This window comes from Periophthalmus magnuspinnatus, chromosome 5, assembly GCF_009829125.3.
Source record: "Periophthalmus magnuspinnatus isolate fPerMag1 chromosome 5, fPerMag1.2.pri, whole genome shotgun sequence".
Taxonomy (NCBI): domain Eukaryota; kingdom Metazoa; phylum Chordata; class Actinopteri; order Gobiiformes; family Gobiidae; genus Periophthalmus; species Periophthalmus magnuspinnatus.
In genome coordinates, this window is record NC_047130.1 from 8,337,322 (window position 1) to 8,364,426 (window position 27,105).

Sequence of the window (27,105 nt, forward strand, 5' to 3'; positions counted from 1 at the left end):
ACAACGCCATTTTCACTAAGAACAAAGACTCCTCTGCTGCACAAGGGAACAATCTATACTCTGTTATCTTACTCCAGTCTTAAGACACAGTAGTAATGCACTAGCTGTGGTGGCTATATTCTTTGTATTATTGATTGTTTATCTTAGTTTAACAGATAAATTCTATATTACAGGGGCACTATGTAAGTTTTCTATTTGAGGATCATGAAAATGTTGACTTTGATGCCTTTTCAGTTAAAGGCATTTCTATTGACAAAACATTTATTTCGGTCATCAACTTCTCTATGGAGATTGCGAAGCATTAGACCATTTCATGTAGTATTCCAGGCTAATCAACAACATCTAAGAGGAAAAGGTTTCCCTCCCTGAAAACGTACATAGTGCCCCTTTAAAAGAGATGTAAAAAGAGTTCTGAGTGATTTGCTGGCTTTGTAGTTAATAATAACAACTTTAGCTTCATCTTTGTCCCCCCGTCTACTCCCCTGTTTAGTGGCAAAGTGAAGGGATCGTAATCGTCAATAATTGGGTTCAGTGCTATTCTTTGTATAAATGGGAGTGCTAATACCAAATACCACTGCTGGATCAGATAAGCCATTAAGGCTCAAGGATCATAACTCAAGACGAGGGAGCCTACATCTTATCACACACGGGACGCAATCCTGGAGAAGGCCTTTCCCCTACTGTCTGGTAAAACCATGTAAGCATGTGTCCATGTGTTGGACAAAATAGTCCTTTCTGAACTATTTGCTGTTATAGTTCAATTACATTTTAGAGTGTACTTTCCTACTATACATGTGTTGAAATAACAAGACAGACAACTTTCTTTTTGAGTGTACTGCTTTGGCTTTAATTCATTAAAACTTGTTTGTGTTAGGGGCAGAACCGCTACTAAAACATTCATAAAAAATAGTTTAAATTTTGTCAAAAACTGTATTTGTATTCTGTGAAACTGGTGCACTGTATCTCAAACCTAGTCCAGATCCATGCCCTCCGCTGGGCTTAACCCAGGAGCGTCCCCTCCCTGGACACTCTGGTAAATGGAGGCCATGTCTGCATTGGTGTGGATCAGGTTGGCAAATTCGGCCATGCTAGGGCTCCTCTCCACCTCGGGCACTGCCAGCAGGGCGGCGACAGCACGCATGGCTGATCGTCTCAGCTCTTCCTGCTTCTCAAACTCTTGCTTCACAGAGCCAGCCTTTACCTGAGAAAGACAGAAATCATTTTCTACTACTCCTTTACTTTTTGACTCTACAGCTGGTAAAGTATAATTAAAGGTGCACTGTAACTACTTCTATTGGAGGGTCAGCCACCAGCTTGTCTCCATGAAGATGCTATAGCTTTGGAATGTTTCCCTGTGTGGTATTATTTTTATCTGATTATCTCCATGGAGACAAGCAGGCGGTGTATGCGCTACTAGAACAGTTACACGGGGTACCGTTAAAGTAAGGGAAATAGACACTGGTCACCAACTTATCTTCAAACATAACGACTACTCTCTGTGACTTAGAGCCCTAGAAGATATTCGTTCTTTCAAATCACTAGAAGATTATTGTTTTAAATCTTTACCCCCTTTTTAATATGTATCCATGGTTTAGCACGACACATGAAATAGTTTATTATGTGCACATTAAATACTGTACATTTACCTTTGTTGTGCATGTGGCCTTCAGTGGCTCCACCAATCGGTCTAATCGTTGTAAAACACCAGCAGGGCACAGGGAGGCTAGTCTTGCCAGCATCAAGAAGGTCAACATCTACAGATAAAAATGAATGAATGGGAATTATGACAAAAATCATAAAATAGTAAAAAAAAAAATTTAAATGGAAAAAAATACAAAAAAGATTAAATAAATAACATGAAAAAAAAACAACATAATTATTTTTATATATGTTTTGTCTTTTGTAATGTGACCTAAGTAATACTGTGTAATCTATCAGACAAATCCAAACTATCTGAGTCAAGTCTCACCCTGATGTCATAATGGTCTTTGAGTCCTTCCTCTACGTGGTCCAGAAACTGCAGTACATCCAGCCCTTCGAGGCAGCTGTCCAACAGGGTGTACATGCACTCGAACGCTGCTTTACGGACGTCCAGGCCATCGTCTACTTTGTGTTTGAATGGACCCATCTCCACCTGAAAAAGCATGCCCACAAGTGAGCAACTTAAACTGTTTTTTTGTTTTTTTGATTCTACGTGATCTGAATTATAATATTGACCTTTCACTTTTGCTGTGTTGTCATTGGTGATGGACAATATTGTTTAAAAGATACATTTTAAAATGTATTGACATTTTATTAATTGTACAGAAAACTGTCCAAAAGTTGTTGTTTTTTTGTTTTGTTTTTGTGTGCTTTGTACAAAGGGATATTGTAATATTTCTGCATTTTGTTTTTAAGTTTGTTCATATAAAAATATTATGTCTTAAGTATAATTGTCTAACTTTGTATCTTAAAGGCTAAAGTGTTCTTATTTTGTACTGCAGAAATGGTACTTCAAATATGTCTACCAAAATAACTACGCTATGAATCCTACTTGACTTAGCAGGGCTGACCTCTCTAATCAGGTCCTTTCTGATCTGTGTCGCTTGGTACAGATGGGGCAGAACCTTTGGCAGGAGCCCCCGAATGAGAGACGGTTTATTATGAGCTGCAGAGTTGAACATGACCAAAGCCACGCGCCGCACATTGATATCCTCATCTTTAAGAGTAGCTAAAAAGTCCCCTGTTACAAAGAGATAACATATCATGTTACTAATAAAACAGTATAATGCAAAAGTATACAATGCAGATTTTAGCGTTATAGAAAGCTTTACCTATGGAGTCCTTCAGCAGTGTGTCAATGGCCGTGGGTTGGTCAATAATAGTGAATTTTACAGCTGTTACCACTGTGCTACGGGCTAGAGCAGATCCTAAAAATAAAGGGGCATCTTTGATCATATTTTTCAATACAACCAAGGGTGTCAAACTGGGAGGTAAAGGGTAGTTGTTTATCCAGGGCACAAGGGCTTTGCAAAAATATGCAATGTGCATTTAAAATAGATAAAATGTGGAAAAAATTTGTATGTAGAATTAATGTCGTTAGTAGTTAATTTCATGCCAAAACAACAATATATATATATTTTTTTTTTTTAAATTTAAGATAAATATAGAGAGTTTATGGAAAAATAATAGCTTTTTTATTTTGATTTCTTAATAATAATAATAATAATAATTATATATATATATATATATATATATATATATATATATATATATATATATATATATATATATATATATATATATATATATATACACACACACAATTATTATCTTGTAATGTTACTATAATAAACAAAAACAAAAAAATAATTCCAAAAATGCTCCTTTGTACCTCCCGTGAGTTGCTTTTTGAGTCTGGGAAGGAGCTGATCCGGGTTGACCAAAGTGAGCTTTCCCAGGCACTCAGCTATGAGGTTCCTGGTTCCCTCCTCTGGACACTGGGCGTTCTGAAATAACAGGGCCCAGATGGACTCCAAGTGTGGGAAGAGGCTGCGGGCTGGACAAGCACTGCACACACACACACACACACACGCACACACACATACACACATTTAGACGGTGAAGTCTAAGTGTATCTGACACCTTAGACAACTCATTTCTAATATCATCATATGTAAGATTTAAAAAAAATCTTGCCTAGTATTTTTTTTTCCAGTTTTTGTCATTTTGACAAGTTTACAATTATGCGTCCTGGTTGGACATGGGCAGCAAATATGACATACGTGAAAGTAAGTGCACAACTAGTAACCATAATGTTAACAAGGGCCAAAAGTTGTTGAAATTAGTTACGATTAGACAAATAAAAATAGTTTTAATGTTTAAACTGCCAGAAAAATGCCGTCCTTGCCTAAATTGTGTATTGTGGGTGACATTTTCTCTGTTGATGACTTACATGAAGAGATTCAGTTTTTGAACTCCCCTCTTCCTGTATTTTTGTATTTTTCTTTTCAACTTTTTTTTTTTTCCCACACACTGACACGTAACTGATGTTAAACTATGATAAAAATACTACAGGTACTATCCCATCAAACCAAGTCAGACTTAAAAAAAAACACAAAAACTCGTCCTATAATGAAATGATTGATAACCCTTTTAACAAATATATTAGTTATTACATATTAACCATTATTAATCTGAAACACACATGAATGAGATAGCTAAGGTAACTTTATCCACAGGAAACAATTTGGGTAAGTGAGAATTCATCATGCCCTTTATGCATAAGGTACTATGCACACACCAAATATGTGGTTAAAAGTAGGTACCTTTGTTATCAAATAATGAAAAAATTGTATAAAATGTATAAAACTGGAAAAATTGTCACATACAGTATTTGAATCTACAAGGTACAAATGTAGATTTCTTGTATAATTTTTATAGCCTTTTTTATAGCAAATAGTTTTAAAATTTAGTCTATTATTCATTCACTCCATAGTCTTGTAAGCTTTTATAAGCTATTTCATAATCATAGTTGTCCCACCATCTTCATTCACACAGTAGGTGAAGTGTCTTGCCAAAGAGCATAGTTGCAGAATGCAATGAAAACCAGCCTTGAGTTAGTGTGCAACTATTACCACCTCTTCCAAAATGTACAAATATTACAAAAAGCATAAACATTTTGTAGACAGAAAAAAAAACACTCTCAAGGTTTGAATGTATGTGAATAGATTTCACAGACCTGATGACCTCTTTGAGTGAGTGGAGCAGCAGGTACTGTCTCTTTGGCTGTGAGGCAATCTCTTTTAACATGAAGGGGAGGTAGTCATTCAAACTGCCCACTGCCATGCTGCCTAGAGCACAGGACGCTGCAGTCTTTACCTGAAATACAATAGTTCACGCGCATAACTCAAGAAAAAATAGACAAAATATATTACTTTCCATGTGTCACTGTTTTAACTCTCTTCAATTATTTTAATTTCTAATATAAAGCATGTATTAAATATGAAATATGAAATGTACAAAACGTTTGGTTCATACCTCTTCACTGGAGGAGGAGAAGGCCTCTAGGATGACTGCCTGGACTTCCTTACTGCCTCCCAGACTGCCGCTCCTCCCCACCTCCCCCAGACACAGCACGGCCAGGACCCGAGCCGACTCCGGGGAATTGTGGCTCTTCACCTGAAAGACACAATAGATGCAACATAATTCTACTCATGAAAATATCAAACTTATATCCAAATTTAAGCAGAATGAAACACAAAATCAAGTGTTAAACTTTGCTACTAAACTACATGATGTTTAAAGATATTACTGGGTCTACTGGTCCTAGTGCTTTTTGACACTTTTAGAGGAAAACTTGAGTAGTTGCAGCTTTCCAGTCAAAAACAGTCAAAAACTAAGTCCTGCCGCCAGTGACCACTGCAATTTGAAGTATTTGGTGACATCACACATGACTACTTTGATTAAAGCCAGAGGTTTTCTGATTACAAACACCTGGCTGAAGGGGCGGAGTATAAAAGCGTGGATACCTGTTAGACCAATCACACTGTTCAGCCTACATTCAGACCCCGCCCCTCCTCCCTCGTCACTCTTTTCATTAGTCCTCCAGGTACTGCTCTATTTACAATGTGGCTGTGGGCAGATTTTAGTCCCACTTTAAGATACAGGATGTTTTTTTGTATTTTCATTCCTTGCAAGTATAATTGCAATAATTTTAAACTACTTTAAAATATATATGTATTTTCTTATATTATATTTTGTATATTCTTTTTCATGGGTGCCCTGTTTAAAATACAATACAAACTGAAAAAACAATCAAAACAAATAAGTCCATATAAAATATTCAGTTTTGCTTTTCCTTGAAGTGTATTTCATTTTTGTGAATCAAAACAGCTAAAATCCCTCTTTCCTGTCTCAGTTCTGGTGCAGCTAGCCCTTAGCCTTATGCAGTCATGGATCTGATATTAAATGTTCCGGTATCAATGATTAACAAGCAGGTGAGGTATTCTGGCAGGTTTTGAAGTAGTCCCTTATAGATAAACTTCATTCAGTGCTGTTCTCTTTTAAAAAATAGTGATGGCTGACCCACTTTTTCATAGAGAAGACAGTAAAGAGTTTCAAATCCATCAGCTGTAAAATGAAGGGCAGAATGAAAGAGAGGATCCAATGGTTTCCAAGATGAGGCTGAAGTCTGCATGTACATCACATCCCCATTAATCCAGTATAGAGAGGAAGGTTGTTGGCACTATTTCTTTTCTGTAATTTATTGGGATACAATATTTGTTTCTGTAATAAAATGATCATTTAGATTTTAAACTGTTATGTTTTTAAAGGATAAGTTTTTATCAAGCCAAAATCCAAGATATTTATGTCAACTCTTTCAATGGATGTACCATTTACCGTATAAAGATGTGTAGCTTGCACGTTACTGAAATGTTTTTATACTTAGTTTTATTTGCATTCAAAGACAGTTTAAGATTTACGAGGGAGTTTTGGATATCATTAAAATCTTGTTGTAGTTTTAAAAGCACCTGATCATCATCTGCATATAAATGTATGTGGCTTTCTTTTAAGTTGTGACCAATAGAATTAATAAAAATAGTAAAAAGTAGGGGGTCCAAAATTTAGCCTTGGGGCACTCCTTTAAAATCATCGGCTACTACTGCCTGGGTTCTGTTTGAAAGATAATTTTGGAACCAATTACATGTAGCAGTGTCAAATCAAATCTGGTTCAGACGCTTCAAGAGGACTCCATGATCCACTGAATCAAAAGCTTTAGTTAAATCAATAAACAGACCTACACAGTCGTGTTTGTCATCAAGGGCTGAGAAATGTCATTTAAAACATTTTGTGGTTGCAGTGACAGTACTATGCCCTTTTCTGAAACTGATAAGACTTCAAAATGGAACAATTATTTAAATAACCTGTAACTTGATTTGCAACTAACTTTTCAAAAACTTTTGCAAGATAAGATCATTTAGATACTGGCCGTAAATGATTTACATTTGTAGTTGTCCATTTGAATTGATGAATTAAAAATATGTAAAAGAGGTTGAATTAAATATGGGGCAGCTAGTAAAAGAAGTTTTGGATCGAGATCTTTAGCTCCTGTGGACATCTTTGAGTCTATGGAGCAGAGAGCATTTAAGACCTCCATATAAGTGAAAGGTCTTAAAGAAAAAATGTGATTATCTGTCCGAGATTCAGACTCAGCATAATCAGAAGGACCATCATTATTATCCAAAAGTCACATGCAGAGTTAAAATGCCTATTGAAAGCATCACATATTTTTACTTTTTATATTTATACTTTAGAATATACAATACTGGAATCTAATAAAATATTAGTTGGTAATGTATTAGGTTCAGAGAGGGATCTGACTGTCCTCCAGAACTTTGTTGGATTTCCATGACTCTCTATCAAAGCAGACATGGAGTAGGATGTTTTTGCCTTTCTAACTGCTGATAAACTTTTATTTCTCTTCTGGTGAAAAGATGCCCAATCCAACTCTGACCTAATTGTGTGAGCAATTTTCCTGGGAGCATTTCTTTCTCTAATTAATCATGCAATTTCTGAGTTGAACCAGGGATTATTACATGAATTAGAAACATGAAACCAGGGTTTTCATTCTAATTGTTCTTTTAGGCACATGCTGGTCTACAGTTTCATTAAATGTATTAATAAAAAAGTTCAAGGTCATATCAGGGTCAGGGAATGCTGATGTTAGCCCAATCTCACTGTAATATAGGTCAGAGATGAAAGTCTGCTCATTGAAATGTTTATACCATCTTCTAACCTTTACACATGTCATTTAAATTTGTAGGGTCAGGTCTAGTTGGAATAGAACTTAATTGTGTGAAATTTAGGCCATTGCATAGGTTTTTCAAAGTTTGGGACTCTTTCTCCAGCCAGTTAATATTTATATCGCCCATTATCAAGGCCTCATAATTTTCCATCTTAGAAAGCATCATGAAAACTTTATAGTTTTAAATATTATTATTCATAATGGGGGAGAGTAATTTACAACTTTCAACAAATGGTTGCAAGATGTTGCAACTGTATTGCTTGAATAAGATGAATCATTTATACAGGTTATGTGTATGTAGCCTTTTATACAAAACATTCAAATGCTTTTAACTACATCTTATTACAATTTCAAATTTAAGATACAGACCCACATTTTCACACACTCATACAATATATTATAGTTTAATGTATGCATTGTTACCTGTAATCCCTCAGTTGTCCGCTTAGGGAGAAAGAAAATTTAAATCTGTCAAATGGACAAATGTTGTGAAGAAAAAAAAAACAACAACTTTGTCCAGTTGAACTGATTTCAATTTTCTTTTGCAATGAGTAATGTTAGTTTCGTCAGCCTGTGTATTCTGCTAACAGTGTATATATTGCACCTGTTGTATGAGGCTGGAGACTGTCCCTGGTGTGTCTTTGGAGCAGACAGAGCACAGCGCAGCCACACAGCGGGCGACAGAGTGGTACGACTGTCTGTGGATGTCTGACAGGCACTGGGGACTGTGGAAGGGCTCCATCAGGGACTTCAGCAGCTGACTGTACAGACAGAGTTTTAGATGTATAAAGTATTTGTATAAATAATATCACAAGCAAATTTCAAATAATGCTATACTGGGGAACATTTCAGGCAAAGCAATAATATCTCCAGATTTCCATGTTACCTTTCATGGCTTTGAAAAATGTTATATTCAGTGAAAACAACATACTGACATGTTGAATAAGTTTCAGTTTAATTTTTGACACTGAGTCTCCTCTCTTTGCTCCCCACTCTGACTCACTCCTCCTTCAGAGTGTTATCACAACATAACCACCATGCATTCTGCTAACAAAACTACTGTACATCGCATCAGGTTTGTGAAGTTGTAGTCTGTTGTTTTGTATCCTCCTTTTGTTTATTTATGTATTTTAATTAGGACAGTGCATATTAATCAACATGTCAACAAACAGCATCAATGTAAATATGCCGGAATTAGTACAATAGCTAGTTTACATCCGTTGGCCTAAGGCAAGTCAAAAATACTGTACTGTGGAATACTGTACTGCATTGTGGAAGCATGGGTGACATAGACTTGTGGGAAGAGCATTGGACAGAATCATACTGCTAAAGTCAATTTTGCATAGTACCCCCTTTTTAAGCAAGAAGAATCTGTACAGTTCAGGAAGCAAAGAAAAAATCCATTTACCTAAATCCGAGGTTACTTGTTTTGGAAAGCACCAGAGCCTGGAGGAAGTCCAAAATGGCTGCCAGTGCTCCTCCTTGAAGCAGTGGGGAGTGGACCAGTTTGAAGACTCCAGGGAGCACAGAGGAGCTGATCTTTGCCAGAGAGGAGGGGCAGGCTTTGGTCATACAGGTCAGCAGAGTGATGGACAACTGGACAGACACAATTTATAAGTAGCATAAATGTGAGGGAACAAAACAATACTATAGAATAAAATCTTGTCTCAGACCATGTGAATAGTGTGTTTTGGTATGAGGAAAGTTCCTCTTGTTCTTTATTTGCTGAACACAAGGAATACTGTAGGCCGTATCCCACGCCAAAACAAAAACAAAGAAACAGCAGTCTCAACTCATCAGAGCAAGTCTCCTAACTGACCAGTAACTGACAATAAAACCTTCACATCAATTTGTCAGCATAGCAAGTGTCACATACAAAAGTAGTTACATTAACAACAACACATTAACAGTTACTGAAACAAAAAAAGGTTTCAATCCTGAAGTAAATACAGAATATCAGCTCATTGCTGTATATTTTATTAAAATTATACAATCCGATACTCAAAAAGTTAATTTGTCCATTGTGAAATATTAAAATAATCTGCCTTCATCGAGTATGGTGTAAGTCGTAACTTTATCATGTTCATATCAACAGCAGTGCCTATGGATCTATAATTTGGTCAGGAACAGCAAATTTAATAGGCAAAAAATCTAACTCAACTCAACTAACTCAATCTAACTCAACTCAACTAACTCAATCTAACTCTTCCATATTTAATAATAAAATCTATTTTGATTTCTTGTAAAGTTAATTTTTTCTACTTTTTATGTACATGATGTGGGTATTGTGTTCACACACATCTTGATTAGTATGCTCCTAAACAAGTCAAATGTACAGATTCATTTGTATTTGTGTGTAAAAAACAGTAAGCATACCTGAGACACGTGCATGTCGCTCTCATCCACTAGAAGGGGCAGTTCACTCAGGACTGGCTCCAGTGCTGCAGGTTTGATGCTGGAGGTTTGATGTGTGACTAAAGCAGTTAAACACGCCAACGTCCCCAACTTGAGTGTTCTCTGGTTTTTACGCAAGAAAGAGCCCAGCACTGACAAGGCTTCAGGCAAAATGGAGGATAAGTCAATCTGAAAAAGATCACATATATTTGTTTTTAATACAATACTACAACAATAATAATGACAATTGGTTGAGTTAACATAATTTTCATTAAAGTAATATATATATATATATATATATATATATATATATATATATATATATATATATATATATATATATATATATATATATATATATATATATATATATATATACACATATATACATATATATACGGATATAAAGCAATATTTCTACAATTTTGTGATTAATCATACAATTACATTTTCCTGGCAAATCCATACTGATTTCTTATACAGATGGACATCAGTCTGGTCACCACTACCTACCAAGCATGGTCGTGAAATGAGATTGTTTATTTCAGTGACACATGTGAAACAAAGGACCCCATTGTTCATCTATCATTTACAAATGAAATAGAATTTCGGTCACCTCTTATTAACAGGTTAGTGTTTCACTCATCGATTCTGTAGAAATTCGCAAAATGTTTCAGTCACCTGTGATATTTTTTCCTTTCCTTTTTTTGTAAGCAGTCATATTTGTTTTGATACAGGACAGACCATGTGTGGCCCTGATTGAATAATCCACCTGTCAATCACACCCATTTGAACTTGGGGAGATTCACCGCTAACCACTTCTGATGGATTAAAATGTAATCTAATATTTATTGTTGAGATGATAAAAATAATATCCATATACTCATTATCATCACTATAAGTTAACGCTCACCGGAACTAATGAAATACGAACCTTGAGTGGAGATGATGTGATCAGGGTGAAGGTCCGCACTGTGGTCAGTCTTGTGATTTCATTCTTCAGCCTCTCCAAAAAAATGCTAAGGACACCCTTTAGCTCTGCCCCCAGGTGGTCACCCAGGTGACAGACCATGTGACCCATGCAGGAAATAGCCCGCTCTTTCACTTCCTGGTCGATGTCTGTAGCTTTTAGCCTTTTCAATGTTGAGGAGAAGACCTACAAGAGGGAAAATGCATTACAACATTTATAAAATGGTTACAGTCCATCCATCCATTTTCTTCCGCTTATCCGGGGCAGGGTCGCGGGGGCAGCAGTCTAAGCAGGGACTCCCAGACTTCCCTCACCCTAGACACGTCCTCCAGCTCCTCCAGTGGGACCCCAAGGCATTCCCAGGCCAGCCGAGAGACATAGTCCCTCCAGCGTGTCTGGGAGTCCCTGCTTAGACTGCTGCCCCCGCGACCCGGCCGCGGATAAGCGGAAGAAAATGGATGGATGGATTTTATCAGGAAGTCCCTTTGAGATTGCATCTTATTTTTAAGGGAGTCCTGGTGTTCGTTATGGACAAACTGTGATTAGCACAGAAGTCCAATAACAAAACACCGCTCGGGTTCAGATCAGGGAGGCTGTACTTCCCAATCACACCCCTCCAAGTGTCACTGTCGTTACCCACGTGGGTGTTGAAGTCCCCCAGGAGAACAACGGAGTCCCCTGTCGGTGCACTGTCTAGCGCCCCTCTCGCTAAACTCCAAGAAGGCCGGGTACTCTGCACTGCTGTTGGGCCCGTAGGCCGCCACAACAGTGAGAGACCAGTCCCCGACCCGAAGGCGCAGGAACGCAACCCTCTCGTTCACCGGGGTGTGGGCAATGAGCAAGCCCACACCAGCTCACCGCCTCTCCCCACGGGCAACGCCAGAAAGATGGAGAGTCCAGCCCCTCTCAAGGAGTTGGGTTCCAGAGCCCAAGCTGTGCGTGGAGGCGAGGCCGACTATATCTAGTCGGTAATGCTCAACCTTCCATTCCATGACATTCCATGTCCCCAGAGCTAGTCTCCATGTCCGGAGATCCGGTCGTCGAGGCCCCCGCCTTCGACCGCCACCCAGATCTCCATGCACCAGCCCCTTACGGATCCTCTTGCGGGTGGTGGGTCCACATGAGGACGGCCCCACGTCACTCCTTCGGGCTGAGCCGGGCTCCGTGGGGAGATGCCTGGCCACCAGGCAGTCGCTGTCGAGCACCCACCCCAGGCTTGGCTCCAGGGTGGGGCCCCGGTAACGCCGGTCCGGGTGACGTAGCTAGCCTTGATTTTACTTTTTTCATAAGGGGCTTCTGAATCACTCTTTGTCGGACCCGTCTCCCTGGACCTGTTTGCCATGGGTGACCCTACCAGGGGCATGAAGACCCCCACAACATAGCTCCCAGGATCAGTGGTTTACCTGAAAAAACACGTGTTTATTTTTGGCTATTTTTTTTAGCTAAAAGGTTACATACTGTGTCTTTAAAGCCCCACCGTTTAACTTTTAAAACCCTAAATAGATTACAATTAAAGTTTGATTTTTAAAAATTTTTTATTTGGGATGTTTTTATTGTACTGAAAAACTTACTTTGAGCAGGCCTGTATCTCCACAAACCTGACACTTACTTGACCTGGAGGAGGATCTTCTTCTACTTGGTTCCATGGAAATGTCGTTCCTTTGGCTATAACATTCCACCGTATGGCATAAAATTCCATCTCCATGGATAATGTTGCAAAGTATGGTTTAAACTTTCTATTTGCATGAAATCATGGAGTCACGTGCCACCTCAAGATACAAGTTACATGGTGTTGCTTTAAATCAACATATATAGCCTTAAATGAAGAGGGAAATTGTTACCTCTTTGACAAATGGCTTGGGGTCGAATCCTCCAGCAGTGTTCTTGTCCAGCGGCCTCATTACTTTAACTAGCTGCTGTGTGACCAGGAGAGCCTCTGAGGTGATCTTATAAAAGGAGTCTTCTACACAAGCTACCACCGGGGGTAACAGCACCTGTGTTAACATTCAAAAGATTAGTAATAGAGCTCAACAGTGACCGTCCGCTTCTAGGTTATGCAAGTTAATTTGCAATTATGCAAGTTAATTTCCCATTCATTTTTCCCATTTTTCATTTTCCAAAAAGCTTTCTCAGGGCTAATCGCTATATCGACTACAAGATGTATAATTTAATTTAAAATCTGTCTCTAAAACTTTATAAACCGCTAAGTTATTTAAACATTGCTTTATGAACTGGAAACAACTGTGTTACGGTTAGTTAGTTACCACATTGCTGGTAAGCCTACACAATCTCTTTAAACTCAAAAAGTCTATGGGAAAAATGAATGTCCCCAGAGCTAGTCTCACCGGGGGCAACAGCACCTGTGTTAACATTCAAAAGATTAGTAATAGAGCTCAACAGTGACCGTCCGCTTCTAGGTTATGCAAGTTAATTTCCCATTCATTTTTCCCATAGACTTTCCAAAAAAAAAAAAGTTTCAAAGCTTTCTCAGGGCTAATCGCTATATCGACTACAAGATGTATAATTTAATTTAAAATCTGTCTCTAGAACTTTATAAACCGCTAAGTTATTTAAACATTGCTTTATGAACTGGAAACAACTGTGTTACGGTTAGTTAGTTACCACATTGCTGGTAAGCCTACACAATCTCTTTAAACTCAAAAAGTCTATGGGAAAAATGAATGGATCAACCAGAGCAGACTTCGAAGTGAGTGGGACTGTTGAGATTTCAATTCTTTAATACCTAAAGAATCCATCCTGCTTAGTAATTTAACATTTAATATAGAATTCAACAATAGATTATCATTGTTTTAGTTACACACCTGCATGTGTGGTTGGAAGGCCTGTGGAGGATGGGACACCAGAAGGACGTGGAAGAATGACAGAGCATCAATCCTCATGGTGGAGGAGGTGGACTTGTCTGTCAGGGAGAAGACTATGCCTGCGGATGGTAAGAAGAAGAAAGCTACAAAAAAAGGAATTACAGCTAAAGGGCCTGTACCTGGTTTTATTTTATTCTTGTCAAGATATATGCTCTTTATATCATGTATTATATTTGGCAAAGCTGCAAATAAGAAAAAAATAGACTGTAATATATACAGTAATCTACTCATTTTCCATAACATTTTCTCAGGTAATAACTAACACAGAAGCTACTGACAGAGTCACGTTTTCCATCCAATCAGACACATGGGAAACCAATGGCCTGTCACTATAAGACACTTGATTCTCTGTCATGGTGCATTTTCAAAAGTAACAAAGTGCAAATAGTAGTCTTGGATATATTACCTATACTATATGAGACAGTTGCATCTGTGTAATGGTCCAATATCACAGTGGCAAAAAGGACTCAGTGTATGGGGCTAAAACATTTTCCTGACTCTTGGTTTGAAATCATGTACAGGCCCTTAAAAGCTCTAATATAATATGGCTTAAAGTTGACTTATTATTATTATTGGACACTTTGAAAATCTAAAGTGGTTTGAAAATCTCTATTAACGTATCAATATTAAATGTACAGAATTTTTTATTTAAACTATATATTCTTTCAGCCCACATACCATCATATCTTTTGCACATTACCAGGTATGAGAGCAGGGATGTGTTCTTCCAGTGCTCCTGGTACAGTGTGGGCCAGTTCAGTCAGGACAGAGAAACAGCCCTGTCGAGACTTCAGACTCTTGTCTTTTAGCTGTTTGTGCAGAACTTTCACTATCACTGGCACCTGCAACAACATGCAACACAAGTCAAGACAGTACCTTTGTTACCATTTACCAAAGTGCACTTCATTTTATTACATTTGACAATTACTATACACACTATATCTCTCATCTTTTCATACCATTGTAAATGTTTTAACTGAAGCTTGTGGACCCCAGGTTCTGTAAATATTTAAATGTACATTTTACTATGCATTTTATTCATTGCAAATCTTGTATATTTTAACTGTGTATGCAGGACTCCCTTGAAAATAAGATGCAATCTCAAAGGGACTTCCTGATAAAATCCATCCATCCATCCATCCATTTTCTTTCGCTTATCCGCGGCCGGGTCACGGGGGCAGCAGTCTAAGCAGGGACTCCCAGACTTCCCTCACCCCGGACACGTCCTCCAGCTCCTCCGGTGGGACCCCAAGGTGTTCCCAGGCCAGCCGAGAGACATAGTCCCTCGAGCGTGTCCTGGGTCTTCCCCGGGGCACGGGGAAGACCCAGGGGCAGAACACCTCCCTAGGGAGGCGTCCAGGAGGCATCCTGAGCAGATACCCGAGCCACCTCAGCTGGTTCCTCTCGACGTGTAGGAGCAGCGGCTCTACTCCGAGTTCCTCCCGTGTGACTGAGCTCCTCACCCTATCCCTAAGGGTGCCCGGCCACCCTGCGGAGGAAACCCATTTCAGCCGCTTGTATCCACGACCTTGTCCTTTCGGTCATTACCCAGAGCTCATGACCATAGGTGAGAGTAGGAACGTAGATTGACCAGTAAATCGAGAGCTTTGCCTTTGGGCTCAGCTCCTTCTTTACCACAACGGACCGATACAGCAACCGCATCACTCCAGACGCTGCACCGATCCGCCTGTCAATCTCACACTCCATCCTTCCCTCACTCATCAACAAGACCCCGAGATACTTGAACTCCTCCACTTGAGGCAGAGACTCACCACCACAACCCCCCGGAGAGGGCAAACCACCTTTTTCCGGTCTAAAACCATGGCCTCGGATTTGGAGGAGCTGATTCTCATCCCAGCCGCTTCACACTCGGCTGCAAACCGCCCCAGTGCCTGCTGCAGGTCCTGGCTCGAAGAAGCCATCAGGACAACATCATCTGCAAACAGCAGAGATGAAATCCTGTGGTTCCCAAACCAGGCCCCCTCCGGCCCCTGGCTGCGCCTAGAAATTCTGTCCATAAATATAATGAACAGAACCGGTGACAAAGGGCAGCCCTGGCGGAGTCCAACATGCACCGGGAACAGGTCTGACTTACTGCCGGCAATGCGAACACAGCTCCTGCTCCGGTCATACAGGGACCGGACAGCCCTTAGCAAAGAGCCCCGGACCCCATACTCCCAGAGCACCCCCCAAAAGACACCACGAGGGACACGGTCGAATGCCTTCTCCAGATCCACAAAACACATGTGGACTGGTTGGGCAAACTCCCATGAACCCCCAAGGACCCGATGGAGAGTATAGAGCTGGTCCAGTGACTTCTTGATAAAATGAAATAAATAAATACATTCATTAATACCTGCTTCTTCAACATAGCAAAAGTCGGCTCCTCCTCTCTCGCTGTCCCCTGCTCGGTTATCAGTCCAACATGGCTGCTCCCCACTCGAGTTTGCCTGAGGAGAGTGGAGAAGGCGGAGAAGACATCTGCGCGTACATTCTCCTCTCTCTCCTTGAAGCGTGCGAGCAGGGCGGGGCAGAGGGAGGAGTAGAAGGACAGGAGCAGGTCTCTTCTGGTGTGGATCAGAGCCTCCAGACACTTGATGGAGGAACGCCGCACTTTCCAGCTCATATCATCATCGTCACTGTACTCATCGTCTGACTCTAGGGGAAAGATGATTAAATGGTTCCTATAATCATATTTTAAAGTGAAACTAAACACAAAGTTAACTTTTTTGGTACTGAACAGTTTTTCAAGTACTGTACTATGTGACATCACATAGCACTACCCTGATTACAACCAGTTGTTTCTGATTACAAACACCAGGCTGCAGGAGCGGAGTTTGAAATATGGATACCTGTTAGATTAATCACACTGTTCATTTTTACATAAAAAATCTTGAGAATAAATAGTACATGAGTACATAAAATCACCCTGTATACTTGCTTAAGGTGCACAACTTATTTAACTTGTAATCTTGTAAACAGTCTGCCACTTGTTTGTCCTCATGGTGCAAATGACACCACCAGGCAAGTAACAGGTCAGATATGTGGGAAGAACACATTGCTCTCTTTAAGAATACTGTGGAATATTCCTAGCAAAGCAATAACATCTGCTTGGAAATAATCAATAACAATCTGACAAGCAAAAAAATTGCATTTTTAAACCCAGATGGAGTGTATGATCCAATGTGCAAACTGCAAGGTAGCCTTTCAGTTTTTGATCCTAAAATTATTGATAGTATTCTGGTGATATTCATTAAAACCCTCCCCAGTAGCTTTCATTTAATGTGTTAATTAAAATATGTTAGTCAAAATATTCCCCTCATAATTCCATAACAAAAAATGAAAAAGGTGTTGTCAAATGTAGTGTTGGCACCTTCACCAAAGCCATCCTCTATATCCATACTGTCCTCCTCCTCTTCATCGTCATAGTTATAGTTGGGGTCATAGGTCATGAACTTTAGACACAGCTGTGTCACCGTGGAGATGTGCGGTGACATTTCTTTTGGACATCTGAAAAATAATAATTTCTATAAATAAATTTTTTCTCATTGAAAGGGAGTTGTGACAAATGTAATGGAAAAATGACAGACCTCCTGATGAAAGCTTCAAATGCCTGGAAACAGTACTCTCGGAGCTCGTCATCCTCCACACTGGTCAGTTTCACTACCATAGGGATTAGCTTCTCTAAATGTTCACCTGGAAAATACACATCAATCAAATAAACAGGGCTAGATTCAACTTATACTTCATCTTTTTAATATATTTTTTAAAATGTGCAAAATTTTTTTGGAACAATGAATGTGAGTAGACAGGATGTAATGGGGTTGTTGATAGTTTGGTGGATTCTTGTGGAACCAGAAACACCAGAACATATAGCAAAATTTTTAATGTTTGAATACAAAACGAAAGCTGTGCCGGTTGATACCAAATATTGATTACAACAAGATTCTCTTCATATCACTTAACTTTGCCTTTTTCCTCGTTGCTCAGTGCCTTCAGGTACTAGGCGTGAAAGATATCACAATTACTGGCTACCAAAACTACTTCCTTTTCAAAACCAAAACAGGTGTGGCACAGAACTAAACAAAAGGTGATTTTACACAATTCACAATGAATTACAGACAGAAATAATAACCGTCTGACTCTGGGGGGGTAAGATGGATAAATAGTCAAATTCATGTATAGTTATTATTAAGTGTGATGTCACTTCCGGATCCATCAGAAAATTGAAACCAATAAACATGTTTAAAATGTCCTCTTTCTTTAGTGATAACACGTCTCACATTACAAATTAAGAAACTGGGCTAAGCTAGCATTAGTGAGATATACACATTAGTAGTCCTATGTTATGAGAGATTATTACTACATTATTTACTTTAAGTTTAAACCAGGTTCAAAATATGTGACATCCAAGGAGTAAGAATATTACAGTCTGACTCTTTGTTATTTTCTACATAAAAAAAATAAACAACATACAAATAGACATTACATGACTTTCTGGTGAGAAGTTTGCAACCTACTTGTCTCCACGGATATGTTATTGCTTTGCTAGGAATGCTCCACAGTATGGTATTATATAGCTGATTCAATTGCAGTAGTATATAAGTATTTAAATTGCCTGGAAAAACATGCATTCCTATTGTAGAGTAATTATAATTTTACAAGCTTGATTTTATTTTTACGATGTATATTATATAAAATCTTATTGGGCACCACATTACATTATTTGAAATGAACTTCGTTTCTTACCAACTCGATGTCCCCCCTGGCGACTGACTGTAGCGAGGCACTGGATGTAGGTTCGGGACATGGAGGTGGGTGGGGCCTTGGACAGCTCCATCATCAGGTGTTCGGTCAGCTGAGAGAAGAGGGCGGGGCTACAGGAGGGCACCAGATGACCGAGAGCCAAAATGGAGCGCTTCCTCACCGCCATTCTGGGGCTAGTTAACTGAGTCGGTGAGAGATAGTGTTGCAAATGTTTATTATGTTAATGCACCTCACTTGCAAACTATTGACTTTACAGGCAAGATTTTATATATTGATTAAAAAATATCCCTCTCTTGTTTTTACCTGCGGAAGCAGGCTAGACAGTAAAGATCCATGGAAACTGACCAATGCGCCACTTAACCTGCGGAATACACAAGTGATAGTCCATTCAAAAACAAAGTCCAAAACTTGTTTAACAAGACAAATGATGCTATTGGAGATAGTTTTAAAATATAACCTACATAGATCATTATTTCAGATTTTGTCTGTTGGATGCTGCGTTGTATACAGATATGCATCTGTATTTATTGATGAACAATGGCTATGTGACATTTTCAAACCAACATGTGATGTGATCTGGCTTTTAAATTTTAAAAAATAATTGTAAGTAGTAGTGGGTAGGGATAGGGGGTACTTGAAAACAGAGAATTTCTGAGCAGTTAAGCTTCAAATGCACAACAATACAGGATTATTCAAACATGAAAAATCAAAATACAGCTATTGATAAGGGAACACTGTTATAACACGGATAAAAGTTTACATCATATTTTCATTACCTTCCCAACATGTCTGAGAGAATGTCCAGAGCCTCCAACTGGACTGACACATCCTCCTGCTTTCCCATGGCTCCAATCAACTGAGAGGTGATTTTCTTGCACACTCCAGTTGTCAGGTTCACACCTAAAGATATAAATGTCCAAATGAGAATAGCTTTGGAAGATCCCGAATGAACAAAAATGTATTTAAAAGTACCTGTTGTAGAGAGGGGGAGCTCTGCGATGACAGTCTTCAGGCCCATACTGGAGATGTCTCGGAGCTGCTCTTTATCGGACATCATGTTTGAGCAGAGAGTGTCCACCATCGTTTCCACCTGGGGCTCCTTCACCTTACTCACCAGAGGAGCCAAGCTAAAAGAACACAATAGTTAAGTATTCATCTTATGACTTGTACTTGGTGATATTTCAAGCTTGGGTTGGGTGTTATGGTGATAATAATTAAATTGTGATCTCTTTCCTGTAACAATATGCAATTTTGGTATGAATCAATTATTTTTGGCATAAATTTTCCTATTGAATACCAATGATAAATGTCCATAGAGAAAGCTTGCCTGAGATTACACACTTCTCCAATACTATAAAAAAAAACATAGAAAGATACCATTCTGGACTTGCCAGGCAATATAAACTTTGTGGACAGGCAAAGGGGAGTCAACCTATATACACAGAACTTTGTGTGTATAGTTTTGATGTATATCTGATGTATATCTTTATAAAATCATCTTGAGTGCTAGAGTATTCACCATTTGACAGCCAGGTTCTGCACCTCTCCATTCTTGTCTTCCAGAAGCCTGAGCAGCATAGTCACCACCTTCCTTTCACTGTCCTCGTCCAGTTTGATGCTATCCTTCTGCAGCTCCAGCATCAAGTCATTGGTGGCCATGAACCTGTATGCAATCAGAACAAAAAACATGTGGGACTATAACCTATAATTATAGAAGCTATTGTCAATATAATCTGGTCTTTAGGGCAGTGTGATTATGGACAGGAGAGTACAGAATTATTTTCATGTAACAATTTCCTCAAACAAAAAATAAAAATGAAAATGGAAATTGAAATGCATTAGTTTTAGAGGCCATTACATTAGTAAGTGTCTTTTCTCCAGGTTTTATTTTGTGTGGCAAAATAATGAAATAATAATTATAATTAAAATTAACTGTTAAAGCTCCAGTATATAATTGAAAAATTGAAAAAAAAAAAGGCTGAAATTTAATCATATTTTTTCATTATGATTGTGTTTATCGCACTGAAAAACATGCATCCTTACAGCTCCATAAATCTAACTTTTGGCCTGGAGGAGGGCCTCCTTCTGCTTGTTTCCATGGAAATGTTGTTACTTTGGCTGTAATATTCAACATTATACGTTAAAATATATTTATTTTCATGGAGAATGTGCTGAAGTATGGTTTTAACTTTCTATTTCTGTGGAATGTCCACCACCACAAAGTTACATACTGGGGCTTTAAACATTGTTTGAGCAGTTGCAATCATGATATTATAATAGTTCATTCATTCCTGTCCTTGTTCTAGTGTTAGTAGAGGTGGATATTTTGGGACAAATAACAAAATAGTTTTGGGTTTAACATGAGATATTAATAAGTTAAATGCATTTTAGCACTTTATCAACCACTAGATGTGTCCTCTGTAGTGGTGGTAGCCTGCTGTAGCCTACCAAAAACTGTCATCTCATGTCAGCACAAGTACAGTGAGTTGGGTCAGGCATAAGTTCACTTGTAAGTTCTTACCTAAAATCTTTATCAGTGGAGGTCATTTTCTCCAGTAAGTTGGAGATGTGGTAGGAGACATTCGACATCGTGATGTTTTGGCAGCTGTCACCACCCCTGAAAGAAAATAAAACAAGATTTAACCTAAAAACATGGCGAGGAACAACAGCTCAGCCTAGGGGGGAACTTGACACTATGGTGGGCTATGATAAAAATAGACCTGAAAAAAACCTGTATAATGTCGCCATCCTGTGGACAAAACTATTTTACACTAATAACACGTAAAAACAAATTATACACAATTATTGTCAGTGTATTTGATTTATTTTGACATTTGAATTAGTTAAAAAACACAACATTCACATAACATCAGATTATCAACCAGCTAGCTAACGTCAACTGTTAACTCTCATTACCCTATGTAACGGCAATAAAACTAAAACTAAATTTTCCTATTCATTATTTTAAATAATTAAACGCTGTTTACATTATACTAAACCAAAAATATTCAATACTAAAACAGAAATACAGACATTTTTCTACGTCGTTTTTTCGCTGAAGACATGAGGAACCTTCTCCTCGCCTTGCCTCATTTCCACTCGGAAGAAAGCCACGGGCGGACGCACTGGGTAGCGGCTTTGCTTGATGCCACGTCGGAATTTGCGAAGATCTCAGTTATTCATTCATTAAAATAGGTCGAGTTGCCCTACGTGGACTTTTAACATATTTCAGCTATGGTATGTTTTTTTTTAATCATATATCGAATCATCTACATAACGTTGTAGACTTGACTTTAGTGGCTGTTTCTGCTTTGATGCTGACGTTGGCAGTACAAGTTGTTAGCATTAGCGCCCAGACCACAGTGCACAACGAGAATATGTCAGTTTGTATTCTAGATTTTATTTATCACATATCCTATTTATGTGTGTGTTTATTTGTGCTTTCAGGTTTCCGTAATTAACACAGTGGACACGTCCCACGAAGATATGATCGTAAGTTTGAATGTTTTGATAGCCACCATAGCCATTGCAAACTTTAGCATACATAGCAGGGACTTATGTTCTTTTGATTTCAAATGAGTGAAAATTAATTATCGTTTGCATTCATTAATATCTTTTCTGACTTTTATTCATCCTAAAATCAACAACAACTTGGTGTTTGTTTTGTTTTGTTTATACGTAAATCATACAGTCAAATTTCACTTGTTCATTTGAAAAGGGTCCCCTCTCAGTATGTACAGATTTGAAGTGTTTACTTACTCAACTTCCTGCTTGCAATGATCACTGTGTTTGTTGCAGCATGATGCCCAAATGGATTATTATGGAACCCGGCTGGCCACTTGCTCCTCTGATCGAACAGTAAAGATTTTTGACGTTAGAAATGGAGGACAGATCTTGGTAGCAGATCTTAGAGGGTAAATAGCCCTGATTGTTGTTTATATATCTTGATGTATTAATCTTTGCTCATCTCATGTATTTCTCTCTTTTTTGCAGCCATGAGGGTCCAGTGTGGCAGGTAGCGTGGGCTCATCCAATGTTTGGCAACGTCTTAGCGTCTTGCTCCTATGACCGAAAAGTTATTATTTGGAAAGAGGAGAATGGTACATGGGACAAGATGTATGAGTACACAGGGCATGAGTCATCAGGTTGGTAGCTTTGTTTGCCAGTTTCAAAGCATTACAATTTCTAAAATTATAACTACAGAATACCATTAATAACTTCATAACATTTGTCATTGTTTTGTTTCTGCAGTAAACTCAGTCTGCTGGGGTCCCTATGAATTTGGTTTAATCTTGGCCTGCGGCAGTTCGGATGGAGCCATTTCCCTTCTCACATTTACGGGTGATCAGCAGTGGGACATAAAGAAGATTCCCAATGCACACACAGTAAGCTATTATATACAAGAAATGCACTTGTAAAACAGTCATAGAATAGACAAAAATATAAACTCTAAATATCACCAAGAGTTCCTATTTATTTTAAGGACAGCATTGTCAAAAAGTATGGATTTGAATTTTGTAAATAATTTTAAAGTTGTATAATGTAACTTTTCTGATGAACGGTCTGCCATTTGTTTCCATGGAGATGTTGCCTTCCTATAATGTAGTAATGTAATTGACTGTGTTTTTATTACTAAATGCATACCTTGAAAACATGCAATCTTGCTGTGCATGGGGTTGCTTGTTACTGTTACCTGTTACTTGTTCTAATGATCCCAGCTGATAAATGACTATAGATTTAATGCCAAACTGTAGAATAGTTTAGACCATGCAATACCATCCCAATTGGCCACAAGCAGGAACCCGGCATCAGAAAAGTGAAAAGTGAGTGCACCTTTTTAGATAGATCAAATTTCCTAGATACCAAGTAAATATGGCATTATTAATCCTGTTGAATAGCAGTTGTTATTAATGGTACATTTTCATTCTAATGTTCTTCATATTATAGATTATACATTTATAGCCATTCAGTTACATTGTAATTTTTTTCTAAATTTTTAGTATTTATTTGGTTTCTTCCAGATTGGTTGCAATGCTGTGAGCTGGGCCCCTGCTGTTGTCCCTGGCAGCCTAATTGACCAACCTACAGGACAGAAGCCAAACTATGTCAAACGTTTTGTCTCCGGTGGCTGTGACAATCTTGTCAAACTTTGGAAGTAAGTGCTAATTTTTGGCTCTCCTAAAATTCAAGATGTATACATAAATTGAAAGCATATGGTATTTATTTGTGCAATACCACTTTTAGGGAAGAGGAAGGTCAGTGGAAGGAGGATCAGAAGCTGGAAGCCCACAGTGATTGGGTCAGAGATGTTGGCTGGGCTCCTTCTATTGGACTGCCCACCAGCACCATCGCCAGCTGCTCTCAGGTTGATTACATTACTAAATATTTCTGCAGTGACCTTTTATTATATGCTTTTGAAGGTTGCTATACAGTGCTATAACAGATTTAGTGTTCGGTATATTTTGTCATTACGCTGTTATCATATCCTGTATTTGGCCACCAGATGGAGGCAAAATGTTTAGATTTGGATTAGAAAAAAGAGATGAAATTATATGGTTAAATTTGAATATTGTGATCGATAGAAAGCCTTTCTTCTTTTTTTTAGAAAATGGCAATATTTTTTGCAAATTACCTTATCAATGAGAATGGTAAGGTCATTGAATATGATGAATTTACATGTACCAGTATATATGGTGATGTTTGTTCATGTCGCTTAAATAATAAAATCATCACAGCACTGGGAAGAAATTGGATGCAATTAATAAATCAAGGGTCTTATAAATTCTTACTTTGTAAAGCGTCAACAAAAAAATGTAAATTGGATAATAGGAAGGAATAAAAAATGAACAAATTCTATCTGGCATACAAATCACTAAAGATGATTCCTTACGATATATTCAGAAAGTGGGAGGACACAGTTGATGTGCAAATGTTGATGTGTTGATTTTTGTTTGTTTTAAAAAAAAATCAAAATAATGTATAATTTTCTGCTAACACAGAAGATGTTGGATTGAGATGTGGAACATGGCAGAAACTGACGAATGCTACCACCAAAACTGTACAATTTCGACTAGTACTATCACAACTATAACCCATTATTACTTCACGGCTTGTTCCAATTGCATACCTTGACAAAATACTAACCTTTTTGTGGCTTCAGATGAGAATGCATTTGAATAAGATCTCAATCTTGCATAAACCTACTAAAATAAGGTTGGTGCCTTTTGAAATGTGTTTACTAAACTTTTTTTTTTTTTTTCCCCACCAGGATGGGCGTGTGTTCATCTGGACATGTGATGACCCAGCTGGAAACACGTGGTCAGCCAAACTGCTGCACAAGTTCAATGATGTTGTGTGGCATGTGAGCTGGTCCATCACCGGGAACATCCTGGCTGTGTCTGGAGGAGATAATAAGGTAACACAGCAATAGGAATGTAATGATCCAGGTATTTTAGTAAAATATTAGAGATTAAATTAGATTAGATTAGAGAGATTTTAGTAAAATATTAGAGAGATACATACAATCTATTATGTGTCTACAAAGTGGAGCTCTCACTCTATTGTTCAATTGCCACAAGACATTTGCAATTATTGTATGTATTCAATGTACAAAAAAAGTATGTACATGGTTCAGACTAATCCTTATGTAGATTTGGTTTGGTGCTGTTCTAGTCCAAGTGTGAACACAGCCTGTGTAACCATTTCAGTGGCCCGTGGCCAGTGGCAATATCTCTGTTTGTTTGGAAACCACTGCATGAGCTTTTCCCTACTGTTATTATATTTTGGATCTAATTATGTGTTTGTTTTATGAAGGTGACATTGTGGAAGGAGTCCATGGACGGTCAGTGGGCCTGTATAAGCGACGTCAGCAAAGGCCAAGGAGCCGTATCCACCATCACAGACACACAGCAGAACGAACAGTGACACTAGATTACCTAAGGAGCGACAATTTACTTGTTCTGAATCGAACTCTGGGACTCCCAAAATGAAACGAAAGAGAAAAGGCTGATTATCTTTTGAAAACAAATATTACTTCGAAATGGTTTTAGCAGATGTACTCCATATACATGCACATATCAATAAATACAATATTGTGGAATCTTTCTGTAGATTAAAGGCACACTATGCAACTTTATGGTGGGGGGCCATTACCTTCTTGTTTCAATTGAGATGTTATTGCTTTTCTTAGCCGTGTGGTGTTACTGTTATCTATCATATATTTATTAAATTTATTTTTATTGCTTAAAATTACATGCATTGCAACTGTGAGCGAGGTTGCCTCTCCACAGATATGACCAGACCTAACTTGGCCTGGTGGCATCTCTTACTTTTCTCCATCGACACAGATAAGTGTAATGCCATACTGGGGAACAAGAAGGTGAGGACCCTTCACTAGAAAAGTGTAAATTGCACAATTATTAAAGTAAAGGGCTTTTGTTGTTAGTGTATTGATTGCAGTTAAAGGCTCACCATGTAACAAAAATACATTGAAAACTATACAATCTTACCGTGAGTGCGGTCGTCTCTCCACAGATCTGACCTATAACATGTTCTGCTGGTGTCACCTGCTTATTTCCATGGTGATAAGTTTAATGATATACTGTGGAACATTTTAGGCAAAGTGATAACATCTAAATGCAGACAAGGTGGCAGACCAAGGTGCCAGAAACGTTCCATAGTGCACCATTGACTGCAAGCAATAGTATAGAACAAGTTAAAAACATTTACACTAACTGGCTTGAAATTAAGTGTGTGACCTACTGTAAAGCATTAGAAGAAGAATTGAAATACTTTGGAAAATCTTTAAATAATTTGCAGAAATATGTTTACATTTTTTCCACAATACAGTATTCATTCAGTTGAAATGTGCTTGTATTTGTAAGATTTTGCCATCTCCACCTCAACCATAATTGTTTTCTTACAAAACATTCCTCCCACAAATGCTATTTATCATTTGCAGATTTTAGTCCTTGGTTTCTATTCACTCCAAAATTACTCTAAAATAGGAAAAAAGATGGTGACACAACTCAATATTATGTCAACTATAAATGTGTAAATGTGCTCTTGATGGAAAAGTGAAGAAGAGTGAGGAATCCTGTGTTTTCAAATGTAAAATCAAACCTGGGATGTTTTTCATATATGTTTGTAATTAAATAAATACATAATGTACAATTTAGCATGTCATCAAAGAATATCTTGTTTAACTTTTCATATGACAATATACAAATATTACAATATTATCATGGCAATCCAGTGTTTATTCTAGTATAGTAGAAAGCAGAACAGAAATGTGTAAGTGGAAGGCT

At 38.2% G+C, this 27,105-nt stretch overlaps 2 protein-coding genes across 3 annotated transcripts; one reads left to right on the forward strand and one right to left on the reverse strand.

Moving 5' to 3' along the window:
* Positions 1–878: 878 nt before the first annotated feature.
* cand2 (cullin-associated and neddylation-dissociated 2 (putative)) lies at positions 879–21,491 on the reverse strand. Of its 2 annotated transcripts, XM_033966267.2 has the most exons (24): positions 21,321–21,491; positions 20,319–20,462; positions 19,772–19,926; positions 19,576–19,699; positions 19,103–19,160; positions 18,782–18,980; positions 17,623–17,728; positions 17,406–17,542; positions 16,389–16,690; positions 14,733–14,874; positions 13,973–14,091; positions 12,992–13,144; positions 11,115–11,336; positions 10,163–10,369; positions 9,195–9,382; positions 8,391–8,547; positions 5,020–5,160; positions 4,721–4,860; positions 3,374–3,549; positions 2,814–2,909; positions 2,553–2,722; positions 1,970–2,134; positions 1,647–1,754; positions 879–1,201 (listed from the first exon to the last, which is right to left on the reverse strand). In XM_033966267.2, the coding sequence occupies exons 1-24, from the start codon at positions 21,386–21,388 to the stop codon at positions 971–973; spliced, it is 3,708 nt and encodes a 1,235-aa protein (XP_033822158.1). In that variant the 5' UTR covers positions 21,389–21,491; the 3' UTR covers positions 879–970. The 2 variants fall into 2 exon arrangements, with proteins under 2 accessions (XP_033822158.1, XP_055077686.1); XM_055221711.1 differs by having other exon boundaries at positions 19,576–19,926.
* Positions 21,492–21,919: 428 nt separating this feature from the next.
* On the forward strand, positions 21,920–26,973 carry sec13 (SEC13 homolog, nuclear pore and COPII coat complex component). Its single transcript, XM_033966265.2, has 9 exons — positions 21,920–22,036; positions 22,247–22,291; positions 22,598–22,713; positions 22,793–22,944; positions 23,051–23,184; positions 23,821–23,954; positions 24,044–24,164; positions 25,068–25,214; positions 25,613–26,973. Exons 1-9 carry the CDS (start codon positions 22,034–22,036, stop codon positions 25,721–25,723), a joined length of 963 nt encoding a protein of 320 aa, XP_033822156.1. The 5' UTR covers positions 21,920–22,033; the 3' UTR covers positions 25,724–26,973.
* The last annotated feature ends 132 nt before the right edge of the window (positions 26,974–27,105 follow it).